We start from the raw sequence: 13,929 nt of genomic DNA on the forward strand, positions 1-13,929 counted from the left end.
TCCTGCAGGCTGCTCTCGATACAGTCAACAAGCCCAGGGATGATGATGCTAACTTGGTTCCTGCTCAAGAGAATCCTGTTCCTGGGGTAGCTCATGGGGCTGTACTTTCTCTCCTCTGGCCATGGATCCCTGAGGTGCCCTCCTGTTAAATCATCCACCATTCACCCTCCCTGACTCTGTGTGGTCGCTCATCTACCAGCAGATAGGGCAAGGCTGGCTTGAGGGCAGCGATACTACTCTGTCCAGGACACCAGCTTCCCAGTGCTCCCTTTGGCTGGTTTTCCAGCTCAGACCTTCTGCGCCAGCCAGGCTGGCCTCTTCTCTGTTCCTGGAATACTCTGTTCATCCTGCTCTCCATCTTCCTGTAACTGGGAATGCCTTTCCTTTTCCTTGCTCCCAGGGCCAACATTATAGGTACGCATTAGGTCTCCTGCCTCCAGCTCCAAGTCTTTCAAACACAGGCCTTCCTTCCTCTCCTTGCTCATTGCATCCCTGGTTCCTAGATCTCCTCTTGTCTCCAGAAGCCTGGAAGGCAGCAGCTCAACCATAGCCGGCTCACTGTCAGCTCCAAAAGGCAGGCCACCCCACAGATCAGGAGGCGTAGGAAACTCAGGCCTTGATTCAGAATGGCCATTTAGTGGCCCTACCTCACTAATTCTGTGAGGTCTGGGCAAAGCTATACCTATTTTGCTTTCCTAACTTTTATCAGGTATGTGGCTTGGGAGAAAGGATGCGGAAGTCCAGAGAGGCTGGGGAATTGAACATTTGCTGAGAATCACTCACTGAGAATCTCAGTAGAGCTCTAATGGTCCTGGAAATGGGGTGGGTATGAAGTGGACATTTGTTGAGTTTCTGCTATGTGCTATACCCTATTATTATTATTATTATTATTATTATTTTTTTTTGGTAGCAGGGATCGAACTTGGGACCTTGTGCTTATAAGACAGGTGGTGGGACCACTGAGCTGAATCCCTGACCCTACCCTATTCTTTTTTGAAATAGGGTCTCCCTCTGTAGTCCAGGCTGACTTTGAGCTCACTATGTAGTCCAGGCTGACCTCAAACCACAGCAATCCTCTTGCCTCAGCCTTTAGAGTGCTGGGATTATAGGCATGTGCCACCATGCTTGGCTTATAGTATGTTTTTAACTGAAGTCAACCCTGAGTAGTATTGTCATGCTTAGTTCACAGATGAGGAGACTGAGGTTTAGAAAGAATAAATAAAAGGCTTGGACTATAGTTGCTAGTCCTTTTCTGTTGCTCTTTGCATACTGCACAGGAGATTATTTGTGCTCACAAGGTCTCCAGCTCAGTTAGACCTAGCAGGGCTGGGTAGGTGGCAATGCCTGTGATCTCAGCACTCTGGGAGAATGAGGCAGGAGGACTGTAAGTTTGAGCCTAGCCTGGGTAATTTAAGAATAAGGAAAAAGGAAGGAAGGAGAAAGCAGGAATAAGGAGAGAAAAAGGAAGAGCAGAAGGAAGAGGAGGACAAGAACTGGGAGGAGAAGGAGGAGGAAGAGGAGGGAGAGGAGGCGCAGCATCGGCAGCAGCTGGGGATGTAGCTCAGTGTGAAAGCCCTGGGTTCAATCCTTGGTACTGAAAAAAATACAAAAAGCTAAATAAACAAAAATGATAGACCTAGGAGGGCCCAGGTGAGAGAAACAAAAGCTCTGACTGTTGCCTTTTTTCTTGTGACAGCTGGAAGAGGGCAGGAAGAGGATGTGGTTTGGGTGACAGGTATCTTGCCCCTCCCCCTCGGTTCCTTTATTCCCCCTCTGGCCCCTGTGGCTGGACTGGGACAACTTGCTCAGTGTCCTCCCACCACCCCGAAGGCTACCATATGCTATTCTCTAGCCACTCTGACTAGAGGTGTGTGAAGCAGCAGCCAGGGAAACCACCTTTAATACAAAGGTCAGGGAAAGATCAAGGAAGGACCCAGGCCCATTATTAACACCTCCAAGCCCAATAAGCTGTGATGAACACATCTAGCCCTCCTAAACACACCTTGGCTCCAATCTGTCATTTTTCTGGGAGACAAGACAGCGGTCAATTCAATCTATATTCCTCACACTGCCCCGTGACAATTGCCACTATCCTGGACACTTGGCATCTGCTTTTACTAAATGTCTGCCCTGACTGTAGCAGGCTTGAATTTGAACTAAACAGAATTGAATTTGGACCAATCACAGGCTCAAATTCAGATAAATCATCAGGCTCAAATTTGGACCAATCACAGGCTGCAGCTGCTATATAAGCAGCACTCCTCTCACATTCCCGCAGTTGGTCTAGGAGGGCTCCCTTTGGTGTAGTGATCCTCCTGGGTTGCAGCACAAACCCTTTTCAAATACAGCCTTACTCCAGTGGTCCTGTAAATCTATTAGTGATGTATTTCTTGGGTAGTGTGGGCTAGAGATCCTGTAAATCTACCTGGGACTCTTATCCTGAGTAGTATGGACAGAGTAGTCACTTTTTTTTTTTTTTTTTTTTTTTTTTTTTTTTTTTTTTTTTTTTTTTTTTTTTTTTTTTTAAAGACAGGGTCTCACATACAGTTCAGGCTGGCCTTGAACTCATGGCAATCCTCCTGCTTCAGCCTCCCGGGTGCTGGGATCACAGGCATGGGTCACCATGCCCGGCAGAGTGGTCAGTTTAAAAAGAGGTCTTAAATACTTGGGGCTGTTAACCCTGAAGAGCTCCAAAGACCAGCAGCTGACGATCAGTGACACAAATGGCAGTCAACTGGAATTAGCCAGCAGCAGCAGAGACCAGCACCTGGCAGTAGCAACTGGTAGAGCCTGGCATTAGCTGGTGTTGATGGTGGCATCAGGGCCCACTCTGGTCCCAACTCTAAAGCATTATAGAAAGAAACAGGAATTTTTCTAAGCACTGGTCATTTAAAAAAATTCTATAAACTGGAACCCAAGAAGCATAAGTATGTAAGTCTCAATTTGAACATATATTTGGAGGAAAAGTGACTTGGAATAAAACACTGAGCTCTCAGAGAGAACGTCAAGTTTCTCTGTCCAATCTCTAATTTGCTGATGAGGCACTAAGGCCCAGTAAAGGGGCCAGTGTTGTTCAAGGTCACAGAAGTGCACCTCCCCTGGGTGAAGGCCTGCAAGGAGGCCAGCGAAGACGTGGGTGAGAAAGCCAAGTTTCTAGAAGGCAAAACTTAATGACAAAGCTAAGGGCAGACTTTGTGTTGGAGAGTCTGTAGAGCATGTGGGCCTGCTGCCATGGGGATGAGAAAGCACTGTAGGTTAAGTAGCGAAGGGAGGCTGGAACAAGGGCAGAGGGTTGAGCCCCTGACTTATTACCGACTGTTCCCCTGTGGAAGACAACGAAAATGCCCAGGATGGCCTCTACCTCCAGCGAAAAACTAGTCAAAGGAAAGGCATAGTGACAACTTACATTTATAGGGCCAGTCTCCTAGCTACAAGCCTGTTTCCATTTTGAAGATCTTGTTCGCCTATGGCTTGGAGGAAGTCATCAGCTTTTATAATCTTATTCTGGATCATGCCACTCCCGTTAGGTCTGGGAAGTTGGAGTCCCCATGGAGAAGTCATAGGGTTTGCATCACTGTTCTCAATTCCTTTTCTCCACTCTTGGCAAATGCCCCTCAAATGCCTGACTGTCCCTTTCTGTGAGGTGGGCTTGTCAGCAGCCCATGGGCCTCCAGTGGCAGCAGATGCTTGTCTTAGCAAGGATGCAAGAGAGAGCCCTTGATTGTTCAGGATCTGGAGCAGTGGAGGCAAAAATATCCCAGCAAAATGATAAGCATAGCTGAAGACTTTAGCTTCCGTAGTTCTAAGATCAGTGGCAGAAATGCAAAGCTAAATGGTAGGAAAAATTAAAAGGAAAACCAAAAGACAGTGTCTCTCAGTGCCCCAGTTAGTTTTTCCAAAGTCATTTTTGTACCCAGGGCTTCACACAAGCTTACACTCCCAGCCCCTTTAAATATTTTGAGGCAGGGTCTAGGTTGCCTAGCCTGGGCCCAACTTGTGACTCTCCTGCTTCAGTCTCCCAGAGTGCTAGGGTTATGGGTGTGCACCCACACATTAAGCCAAAGAGCTAATACTTTTAAGGGGTTAAATCTCAAGTCTTAATAAAGCTGTTTTAGGGGTTGGGGATATGGCTCAGTGTAGAGGGCTTGCCTAGCATGTCCAAGACCCTGGGTCCCATCTCTGGACTGAACTCACTCTGAGAGGCTGAGGCAGGAGGAATTTGAGTTTGAGGCCAGCCTGGGCTACAGAGCAAGTGCAAGTTTGAGGCCAGCCTGGAACACAGTGAAATCCTGTTTCAAAACAAAACTGACAGCTGGGGATTTAGATCAGTGGCACTGCACTTGCCTTGCAAGCACAAGGTATTGAGTTCAATCCCTGATACACCAAAAAAAAAAAAAAAAAAAACACACCAAAAAACCCCAAAACAAAAAAACCCCAACCACCACCACCAACAAAAACCAAACAAACAAAAAAAGAAAACACCTGAGAACAAAGAAATATGTGTGGTAGGTGTTTGAGTCTCAGAGGTGAGGCTCTTTATCAAGAACCAGGACTTCATTTCCACCCAGATGGAGCCACTGCTCAAGAGCAAGCTGCACGGTGCTCACATCAGCTGGAGAGGCCTGCGTTAGCTGGGTGTGGGCTGCATGGTGCCCACGTTTCAGCAGAGAATTAGGAGTAACCACAGCAGCAGTCAACTAACACTTTTTCAGTCAATTGTCCACCTGGGAAATGATGTCATGTAGAATGTGCTTATTTGGGTGTGTGCTGAGGCCCTTACAAGTGATGACACCTCCTCCCTTAATGTATTGGCCAAAATAATAAAGTATACATAAATAGGGCTGGGGACTTAGCACAGTGGTTTCCGCGCCTGCCTCATAAGCACAAAGGCCTGAGTTTGATCCCCAGTACCCCCCCACAAAAGTATATATAGATGTGGAAAAATTGGTGAACCCAGATGAACATAGTATCCAACATACATACTATCTCGTTTTTGTGCTTTGAGACAGGGTCTTGCTACATAGCTCAGGTTGGTCTTGAACTTGCAGTGATCCTCTGGCCTCAGTCTCCTATGTACTGGGATTACAGGCATGTACACCACTCCTGATGGCCACAAACTCATGGTGACCCTCCTGCCTGAGCCTCCTGAGTGCTGGTTGGAACCACAGGCATTTGCCATCACGAGCAGCTTTTTTTATATAGAAGTTTAAACAGTGGGTAGGTAAAAATTTCCCAATCTGGATACAGATTAAAAGACTTACAGACTGGTTAAAGCAATGAAATATATGGCCTTTCATATGCAAGGAGCCCTTCCTGGGTTCAGACCCCTTCCAAATTAAGATTCCATCACTTACCAGCTTCTTTCTCAAAGCTATTATTTATTCTGTACAAGGTTCCACTGTACATTAGACATTCTTCTACTCTTGCTTACATGGTAAACAAGTGTACACCAGCCCTTGGGCTCAGGTTCACAGGTCTTCCCTAGAGAAAGATGTCAGGCCAGGTAAACTCAGGGTCTCTCTCTCAGTGCCTCCCCAGGCATGCTGGGATGTTCTGCTTGAGAGGCACAAGCCCAGACCCGGCTGTGGAGGTGTGCAGAGTGCACAATGCTCCTGGCCTTAGTGCCGAACAGCTCTGCTCTCTGGGACTGCAGAGTTCTGCAGGGCAAAGTCAAGACCATGGGAAAGAATCCTATGTTGGAGGCAGGATGTCCCCAGACACCCAGGCTCCAGCTCCCAGGGCAGGACTGAAGAGCAATGTGGAGGAGCCAAAGAGTGGCACGGGCATCCCTGAGAAACTCGGTCCAGGGGCCTGTGTCCAGGAAGCTCTGAGAAGGGCAGGTGACAGGAAGGCAGGGGAAAGGGGTGTTAGGGACAGAATAAATTAAAGGTGAGAGAAGCTCTAGGGACAAGGACTTGTGCTATCCTTTAACAGCTGGGGAGTAGAACAGGGTGGCTAAGAGGTGGTGGGCAGGAAGAATGTGACACGCTGTGGTGAGAAATCTCCCTTCACCTCCTTCTGTCTTTGCCTCATTGCCATGTGCAACATGCTGGGGGCTCAGGGCAGCCCTGTATGCCCCAGTGGGTTTGGACATGGCACTGGGGAAAAGGGAAGAGGCTGAGGGATATTTCAGGGAGGGGCAGTTACCCCTTGGTCCCCAAATACTATAAGGCACAATTCTTGGAGGCAACTAGATTCCATCCAAACCTTAAAACAAAACAAAACAAAACAAAAAAAACCCAAAGAGTTGTTTAGATCCCAGGTTACTGTGGCTACCCTTGGGCTTGGCTGACACCCACCTAGCACCACAGGGGGCTAGTGTTAGAAAGGGTGTACTTGATTTAAAAAAAAAAAAAAAAAAGCAAGCACCAGCCCAAGGACCCAGCTGTGAAGAGGTGTGAAGGAGAGCATCTCCAGTCTCAACACTTGTTACAGTAATTTAAAAAATGTTCGGCTTTTAAAAACCCAAACCAGCCTTAAAAAAAAAGATGTTCCTTCCTCCTTGCTGCTGCTGTCAGCAGCGTTAAGAGGGCTCTTGGTTCAAGGGTGTTTCCCACCCTGGCCCAGAGAGCAAGTCCATTGGAGACCAAGGCCGTTCCTCAGGGGTCGGGGCCGTGATCCAGGCAGCGACGCTCCCAGCAGGCTCCAGAGGGCGCTGTCTTCCCAGAAGGCGCAGGGGCTGGAGAGAGCAGCAGGTGGACTTGGATCCTCTCTCCACAGACCGCTGTTGTTTATTACACACAGGAGAACCACAAGCTTAAAAATGCAAGTAAGAGAGGCCAGGGAGCACTGGGCTGTCTCTGGTCTCTGTGTCCAGGTGGTCTTTCCTGTTAGGCATGGCTCAGGGGCACCTGGCTCCTTGCTCCAGACCCTGACCAGGCTGCATCAACTTCTGCTCTGCAGCTTTATTTTAGTTTATATTTCTCTTATTTGTCAGGTTTTTTGTTGTTTTTTTTTTTTGTATTTAAAAAAACTTAGGGTGTGAGGCCACCACAGGGAAATGGGAAAGAATGTAGCTCCTCACTGCTACATACGAGAGGGTGGACTGGCCAATTCGTAGAAGAGCAAGTAGGCGTCACTGGTGCGCACTTGGCTGGAAGACATGGGTGTGACACTGTGGAGAAAGCATGGAAAAGTCAGGAGAGGTTATGAGGGACACGGCTGAGCGGTAAGGAAGAGGCCCACATCTCTAATTTCCACACTACAAACCCAAAGCCAGCCTGTCTTTCCAGAGCCTTTGAGTGCGCAGCAGACGTGTGTTATGCAGCTTTCGGGCCTGACTGTTGCTGGCCATTCAAGATAGGAGACATGCAGATGAAGGAGGTGTGGGTGGTCACCAAGAGTGCTGCCCGAGCCCTGTCTCACCTGGAGTCATTGAAAGTGTGCCATTCGCCAGTCACTGGACTTCGGCAGTAGGCTGTATAGTGGCCACCCATGGTGGTTCCGGAGTGATTGGACACAGCGTACAGGTTGTAAACAGCATGGTCTGAAGAGGAAATAAAGGATGAAGCCATGGAGGCATTGCTTGCCCCAGTTTCCCTCCTTTTGCCTTATTCCGTCTTTCTCTTCCTTGTGCTAGCTTCCTGCCTCCAGTCTCCCTCCTACCTGTGTCCTAGACACTGTGCCCCGATTCTTCTCTTCTTACTCAGAGATACTCACTGGTGTTTTCTGAGGCAAATTCTCTCAAGTCCAGGTCTCTTAGTGGGAAATTCACAAATGTTGTGAGCTTGCTGGTTCGTATCCTGGATTCTGAGAACCGCTTCAGGTCTGGCATTGATGTGAGTCAAGGACAGAAAGTGCAGCCAGATAGGCCAAAAAGGGAGACCTGAGTTCCACGGGGGCCACTGCATTTTCCTCAGGAGGTAGGAAAGCAAACACAAGGAAGTCTACACATTTTTTTTCCTACTCTGCTCCCCTTGCCTTTTAGTCCCTTGTCATTGGTTAGCCTCAACAATCAGGTCCTGGGGTTGGGGATGTTGCCAATGGCAGGATGCTTGAGTGACAGGTACTAGGCCCTCGATTTGAGCTCCAGTAAAAGAAAAAGAATCATAGTCCTGCCCTGATGAACCTTAAGGATACGGAGCACCAAGATCTTTGGGAACCTCTGGATGGAGAACTTCTTTATACATCGTTTTCTGGCTCGGCAACGACAGCATGTCTGGAAGACAAGTCAAATGGAGCTAGAAGGAACTTGGGGGAGAAATCAGCTCCCCAGCTGGACCTACCCCATCTTGGTCTCTCTTCTCACTGTTACTGAAGGGTGACTTACTGGCTTCTCATCACCATCCAGTACATCCTCTTTGGTGAAGATCCTCATGCAGTCCGTTAGTGTCACCTCAGGATAACCTCGCTGGAGAGACAAAAGCAAAGGTCGGGGTGGATGATGTGCAAGGGCAGGGTGGGTGCTCCAAGGCTGGGGTGAGAGGGGTGCATACCTTAGCAATGGGCAATGAGAGGTCCCAGAAAGGATCGAAAACTGTAGAACAGTAACCACAGTCGGTGCATGTCAGGGAGCTCTTTAGTTGTCCAACAAAGAGATCTGGGGAAGAGAAGGCCAAGAGATGCTGAACACATCTGGGCCCTGTTCTTCCTTCTGTGCTCCTGCCCGTTTGTTAGATGTGGGCAGAAGCGGGGTTTCCTGGGAGAATGAGTCCCCAAGGGCTTTTCATGCTCTGCTCAGAGAGAAGCAGGCGCTTCTCTGTCCTGTGTACTTACCCCCAATCCGACTGTCTTCCCTCTCCAGGTATTTCCTCCACATCTGTCGCCCTTTTTCATCATCACTGGGAAGCAGAGAGAAGAAGACAATTCACAAACCATGTTATGTTTAAGGGTCTATCAACCTAGATCTTTAATCTTCAAAAGCAAATCTAATTCTTTTCAAATCATTCATTACCCGCCCGCCCAAAATAGGTGAAACACACAAGCTCACAAAAGTTCTGCTTCCCCATGGCATTCTCCTCTTACTTACGGGAGGTGATCGAGGTTCTCAGGGTTGGACTTGGGCTTCACCAGTACTCGGTTCACCTCATTGTGAAGCCCATCCAAGAGAAAGCGAAGGAACTCTTGAGCATCCTGCTGACTGAACACAAGGAGAAGTGTCAGCAACAGCTCTGCACCAAGGCCCTGAGCTTGCTGCCACCAGCCCTGGAGGACATACAGCAAGGCCCTCACTTATAGCCAACGAAGCGCGGTGCATATCTCTGGATCTGGGTCTTGAACTCGGACGGGCTCACCACATCATTGGGGCATGAAGTCCATATGGTCTGGATTAGCTTTGCAAACTCTGTTGCAAGGGAAGGGCAGAAGGGGTGCAGAGGGTAGGTGAGATTTTTAAATGGTTATTAGTACATGTTTGCTGTATATGACATTTGTTGTGGGGAGCTGGTACATGTGTATAACACATTCTAATTTTTTTTATTTCCCCTTGCCCTCCCTCCCTCCATCTCTCGTTTCCCCTTCTCATTTGTGGAGGATACATCTCCCTATTTTGTATTATCTGAGATATTTTCTATTAAGAACTCTGAAACTAGAATCCCAACAAAGTGTAGCTAAACAAGAGTAACAGAGGAGAGGTACATCCTGCGGGCTTCTCACCTTCCATGAGGGCTGTGTGTGTGCTGCTGGTATGGCTGAGGTCCCGCATGTAGAGCCTCTGCAGACAATAATCCCTCAGCTCCCGGGTGTTGCTCAGGCACTGCAGAATGGAGTTCATGAAGCACTGAAAGAGATATGCCAGGCAATCAGAGGGTTCCAGTTTGGATTTTGTCACCCAAAGCCCAGTGTGTTGGAGGTGTGATCCTTGGCCTGTAACTCCTGGGAAGTGGTGGAAACTTCAGGAGGTGGGGCCAAGTGGGAGGTCTTCAGATTGTTAGAGGTGTGTCCTACAAGGGTATGGTGGGACCTAGTCTGTCTCCCTGGCTTTGGCCATGAGGTAAATAGTTTTGCTCTGACATGTGATTCTACCATGATATGCGGCCATTGGCCAGACCTGGAGCTACTGGTTATGGACTGAAAGTTCCAAAAATGTGGGCCAGAATAACCTTTTTTAATGAGTTGATTTACTGCACGTATTAGTTATAGTGACTGAAAGTTGACTAACACAGTAGGGAAGATAAGACCCTCATCTAGAATCTCTATTGTTTAGTATGAAAGGCTCTGGTTCGTTTACCCAGAAGGGAGCCCTCTCACAGCTTCAAGTTCCTCTTTTCCTAAGTGAAGGCCATGAAGTGAGGCAAATCCCCACTATGGGCACAGGTGACGCAGCTGGCTATTTACTGTAGAGGTGTACAAACGGGTGTGGGCATTCAGGACATAAGTGGGTGGGAAATGATGGTGTCCTTGAGGAGAAGGAGCCAGAAGAGCAGCAAGCTGACAGCTAAAAGGCAACTTCCTTTTAGTAGTACTTCCTGCTGAGTATGGGTAAGGAAGGGCCCAGCAATCCTGTGCAACATCAGGAAGGGCAGGTACCAACTGCCTTAGAGGGTAGTCATCTGGAACCATGAGGGGACTTGGTCAGATTATCCCAGTCAAGAGAGTAGAAGGCGGCCCCAGGAAAGAAGTGGACTGGGAAGAACTTACCGTATTCCCAAGGTTTCGAAGGCCAGCCAGACCCTGGACACTCTTAGAATTCTGTAAGCAACGAATGCAAGGCATTATAAGGATGAGGTGGAGAGGCTGGGCCTGTGCTAGGCTCTTGAACCTGTGCTGCTTGATTGAGCCATGAGCAACAGTTTACAAGTATTTTTCTCTCTTCAGCCTTAGTCTATGTATCTTGGAGGAAAGACTGAGGAATGCCTGTTATTTTCAACACACAACAAAACTATTCTTTGGGACTTTGCTTTCAGGACTTTATTTCTCTCCATCTTTATGTTATCCTTTATTACAATGGAGACTGGTGATTAGAACTGGAGACTAGCAATTCATAGATCTGGGTACATACTTGACTCCTGGTTGCAAGAAATTTCAGGACCCAAATCTAGGTGCTCTCTCAGATGACCTAGATTTGTACTAGATGCCCAAGATATACAACAGCTTTCAGAATGGGCACTTCATGGTGGTTAGGAAAAGTTAGATGACAAAACACCCTAATTGAGTTTCCATCAGCTGGGAAAAACTCAAGTCTGCCTGCCATTCTGAATTGTCAGAGACAGGTGGAATTCCTTCCAGTTGAGCTCAGCTCTTTAGGGCTGATTAAAGGCTGGGAGAATCCTCCCTGCCTGGCTCTAGTTTCAACATCCTAACTGGCCACTGCTGGGAATCCTTACAATGGCAGATTGCGCCAAGCAGAGGTAAGCACCTGGCTGAAGGTGTCACTCTTCCTCGTCTCAATTGTGGAGGATGGTGAGAGGGTTGGAGAGGGTACAGGTGCTAGATCACAAACTCTGAGCATTGTTTGTCAAGGTTTCTCCATAGTATGGGGCATACCTCCAATGAGTCAGAAAACCTTCAGGCCCAAAGGGTTAAGGAACAGTTTGCAGATGAGTCTGCCACCCCCTCTTCTCAAGGAGGGGACCCGGGAGCAGGCAACTCTGGAGCAACACTGGCTGGGGCATGCGTGGGGCCAGCTCAACCCTGATCAGAACAGGATCCTGAAATAACTCAGCTAAAATTACTTATGCTGTGTGCTGTCAGCCTCATAGGCTGTCAGCAGCTCAAAGCCCATGAGATTGTCAGCTTGAAGGGGGGTGGGGACGGATGTGCTGCAGGAGGGCTCATCTCAAGAACCTTGCCTATCCTACATGCAAGAGGATCCCTCCTCCAGCCAGTCCTCAGGGCTAGCAGTAACAGGAAGAGAGGAGACCTGGCGTAAACCTGCAGTTGGAGAGAAAACTTACTTGCAGCAAGTAGGGTATAAGCGACCCCTGCTGCACTTGCTAAGACTGGCCGCATGTGGGGTATTGAACAAAATTTGAATCTTACCTAAATGATAAGTCTAAACCCCCTAATGTTCAAGTAAGAGGGTCACCACAGATTTGATTCCCTTGCAGCAAAGATCTTATCAGCATTTTCAGGCAGAACTAGTGAAAGATTTTCTCTGGATCCAACCAAAAAAGCTGCACAAGTGTCCATGTTGCCCATTTGGAATGAAACCCAAACGTTAAAGCATGCCCACACTGAATGCCCACTCTTACACTTATTTTTGGCAGTGCTTACCCCCTGTGCCTCAGATGACATCTGTCTACACAGGCTGTAGCTGCAAAGCACTCTACCACTGGTGACCATGGCCATGTCTGTCAAAGCAGGGCCCTCAGCTGAGACAATTATCACTGGGGATGGGAGACAGGTGTCATCTGTCTAGAGGGGCACTCCTGTTTTCACTCTTACCCAACAGTGCAGGAGCCAGGAGCACTGAATCTTCTATGGTTTCCTACTCCTGAGGAGCTAAAACTATTTGACCTGGGGATGGGGGAAGGTAGGAGAGGCTCCTATAAAGCATCATTAGACTTGCTGTTGATTTTTTGGGGTTTGTTTTAGGGTGGGGACTGTCCTTTAGTTTAAACTTCCCTGAGCTCAGAACCATATGCTGATTCTTAAGTGCTCTGTGTAGATGGTGCAGGGATAAGGGCACGAGCTCTTAGGGGCAGGAGAGGAGGGAGAACAGTGCTGCTGCATACCTAGCCTGATATTCTGCCATGAATAGGAAATCAGGAGCTCCAGGGAAACTCAGCACTTTCCATTACAGAGAGGAACAAAATGTCCCAGGAGTGACCTTTCTTACAGGGCAAGCAATCCTACCTCAGGCTGGTAAGGAGAAAGAGGCTAGCACTGGAGAAGGTGGGACAGAGACCCTGCACAGCCAGCCTCTCATAGGAAAGCAGAGGAAGTGATTCCAGCTGCTACCCTGGGACTCCTGTGCAAAGACTCCAGAAAGTTTGGATCTGCTGTTTCCTAATATTCAACCATCAGCAAACCTGGTTTGAACAGTAGTGAGCACTGTTCTGGACAGCAAATTCTACCTTCACAGACACTAAACAGGCAGCATTCCCCTTCCAGGGCAGAAGCAAGGGCTCAAAGAGTGGTCCCTGCGTTAATGCAGAGGTGGTGTTTAGAGATGTGCCAAAGAAAGGCTGACCGAGGTCTGCACCTTCACATTGGAGACTCCAGTTGAGGCCCTTCTGCAAGCCTCACCTGTGCCTCGAGGGTCAGCCGTGCATCCTGGCTGCAGCCAAGGAGCCTGGTGTAGCCCTGGCATGGGGTAGGGCACGCACTGCCAACACGGGAGCTGGTGGCTGTTACATAAGACTTGTCAAGCTCAGGCCCCTTCTCCCTTCCCCATGGGGACAGCGCCCAGCCTTAGTCCCAGCATTCCTCTAGGCAGCTGTATCAATCCAGGGATTCGCTGCCCACTTTGAACAACTGGAGAGACAGGAAGAGAAGGAAGTTGCCTTCTTTCACCTGTCTGTAACTCCTCTGCCCTTCACGGGGTCAAAGGACCCTGTCATTAAGCCCCAGGAGAGAGCCCTTTGGGAAAACAAAGGCAGAGGCAGCCCCTCTGATTAGCTTTCCTTGGTGGAGTTTGTTTGGCCTTGCAGGAATCACTCACAAAATCCAGCGTGCTGTCCCCTGCCTCTTACCTCACACGCTAGCCCTGTTCAAGGTTATGTCTTCCTGCACCTGTCCTAATAGTTGCCAGGGAAAGAAGAGGCTAAGAGCCACCTGGTGCCTGGGTCATAGAGAGCGGAGTAGGGACCTCAACAAGAAGACGGGGTCACCTGGGGCAGGGGCATTCCTGGTCCGGGGACCCTGGGGGTGGGGGCTGGGGAGAACAGCAGCCGGCTGGCCGGGGGAGTCCCGGGAGGAGGCAGGACTGCGCGACCCCCTCGGTGTGGGGGTCCCGGAAAAGGGCCCGCGTACCTTAGCTTTGTTGAGCAGAAGCCCCACGAAGGTGGAGAGCAGCAATGACGGGGACAGAGGGGACCATGCCCAGCT

General features: G+C 48.9%; 1 protein-coding gene across 4 annotated transcripts in view; it reads right to left on the reverse strand.

The window, feature by feature from the left end:
- Positions 1-5,361: 5,361 nt before the first annotated feature.
- Usp2 (ubiquitin specific peptidase 2) overlaps positions 5,362-13,929 on the reverse strand; it is a 25,867-nt gene continuing 17,299 nt past the window's right edge. For 3 of the 4 annotated variants that reach the window (XM_010629252.3, XM_010629254.3, XM_010629253.3), the window contains 11 exons: positions 10,579-10,629; positions 9,595-9,718; positions 9,172-9,283; positions 8,969-9,079; positions 8,716-8,780; positions 8,436-8,539; positions 8,270-8,350; positions 8,080-8,158; positions 7,660-7,767; positions 7,366-7,486; positions 5,362-7,114 (listed from right to left, as the gene is read on the reverse strand). In XM_010629252.3, coding sequence (XP_010627554.1) covers positions 7,027-7,114; positions 7,366-7,486; positions 7,660-7,767; positions 8,080-8,158; positions 8,270-8,350; positions 8,436-8,539; positions 8,716-8,780; positions 8,969-9,079; positions 9,172-9,283; positions 9,595-9,718; positions 10,579-10,629 — 1,044 coding nt within the window. In that variant the 3' untranslated portion in view covers positions 5,362-7,026. The remainder of the gene's footprint in view (positions 7,115-7,365; positions 7,487-7,659; positions 7,768-8,079; positions 8,159-8,269; positions 8,351-8,435; positions 8,540-8,715; positions 8,781-8,968; positions 9,080-9,171; positions 9,284-9,594; positions 9,719-10,578; positions 10,630-13,929) is intronic. The other variant, XM_010629255.3, reaches the window with a different exon arrangement.

Source organism: Fukomys damarensis, unplaced genomic scaffold, assembly GCF_012274545.1.
Source record: "Fukomys damarensis isolate Sample0158 unplaced genomic scaffold, DMR_v1.0_HiC HiC_scaffold_16, whole genome shotgun sequence".
Taxonomy (NCBI): Eukaryota; Metazoa; Chordata; class Mammalia; order Rodentia; family Bathyergidae; genus Fukomys; species Fukomys damarensis.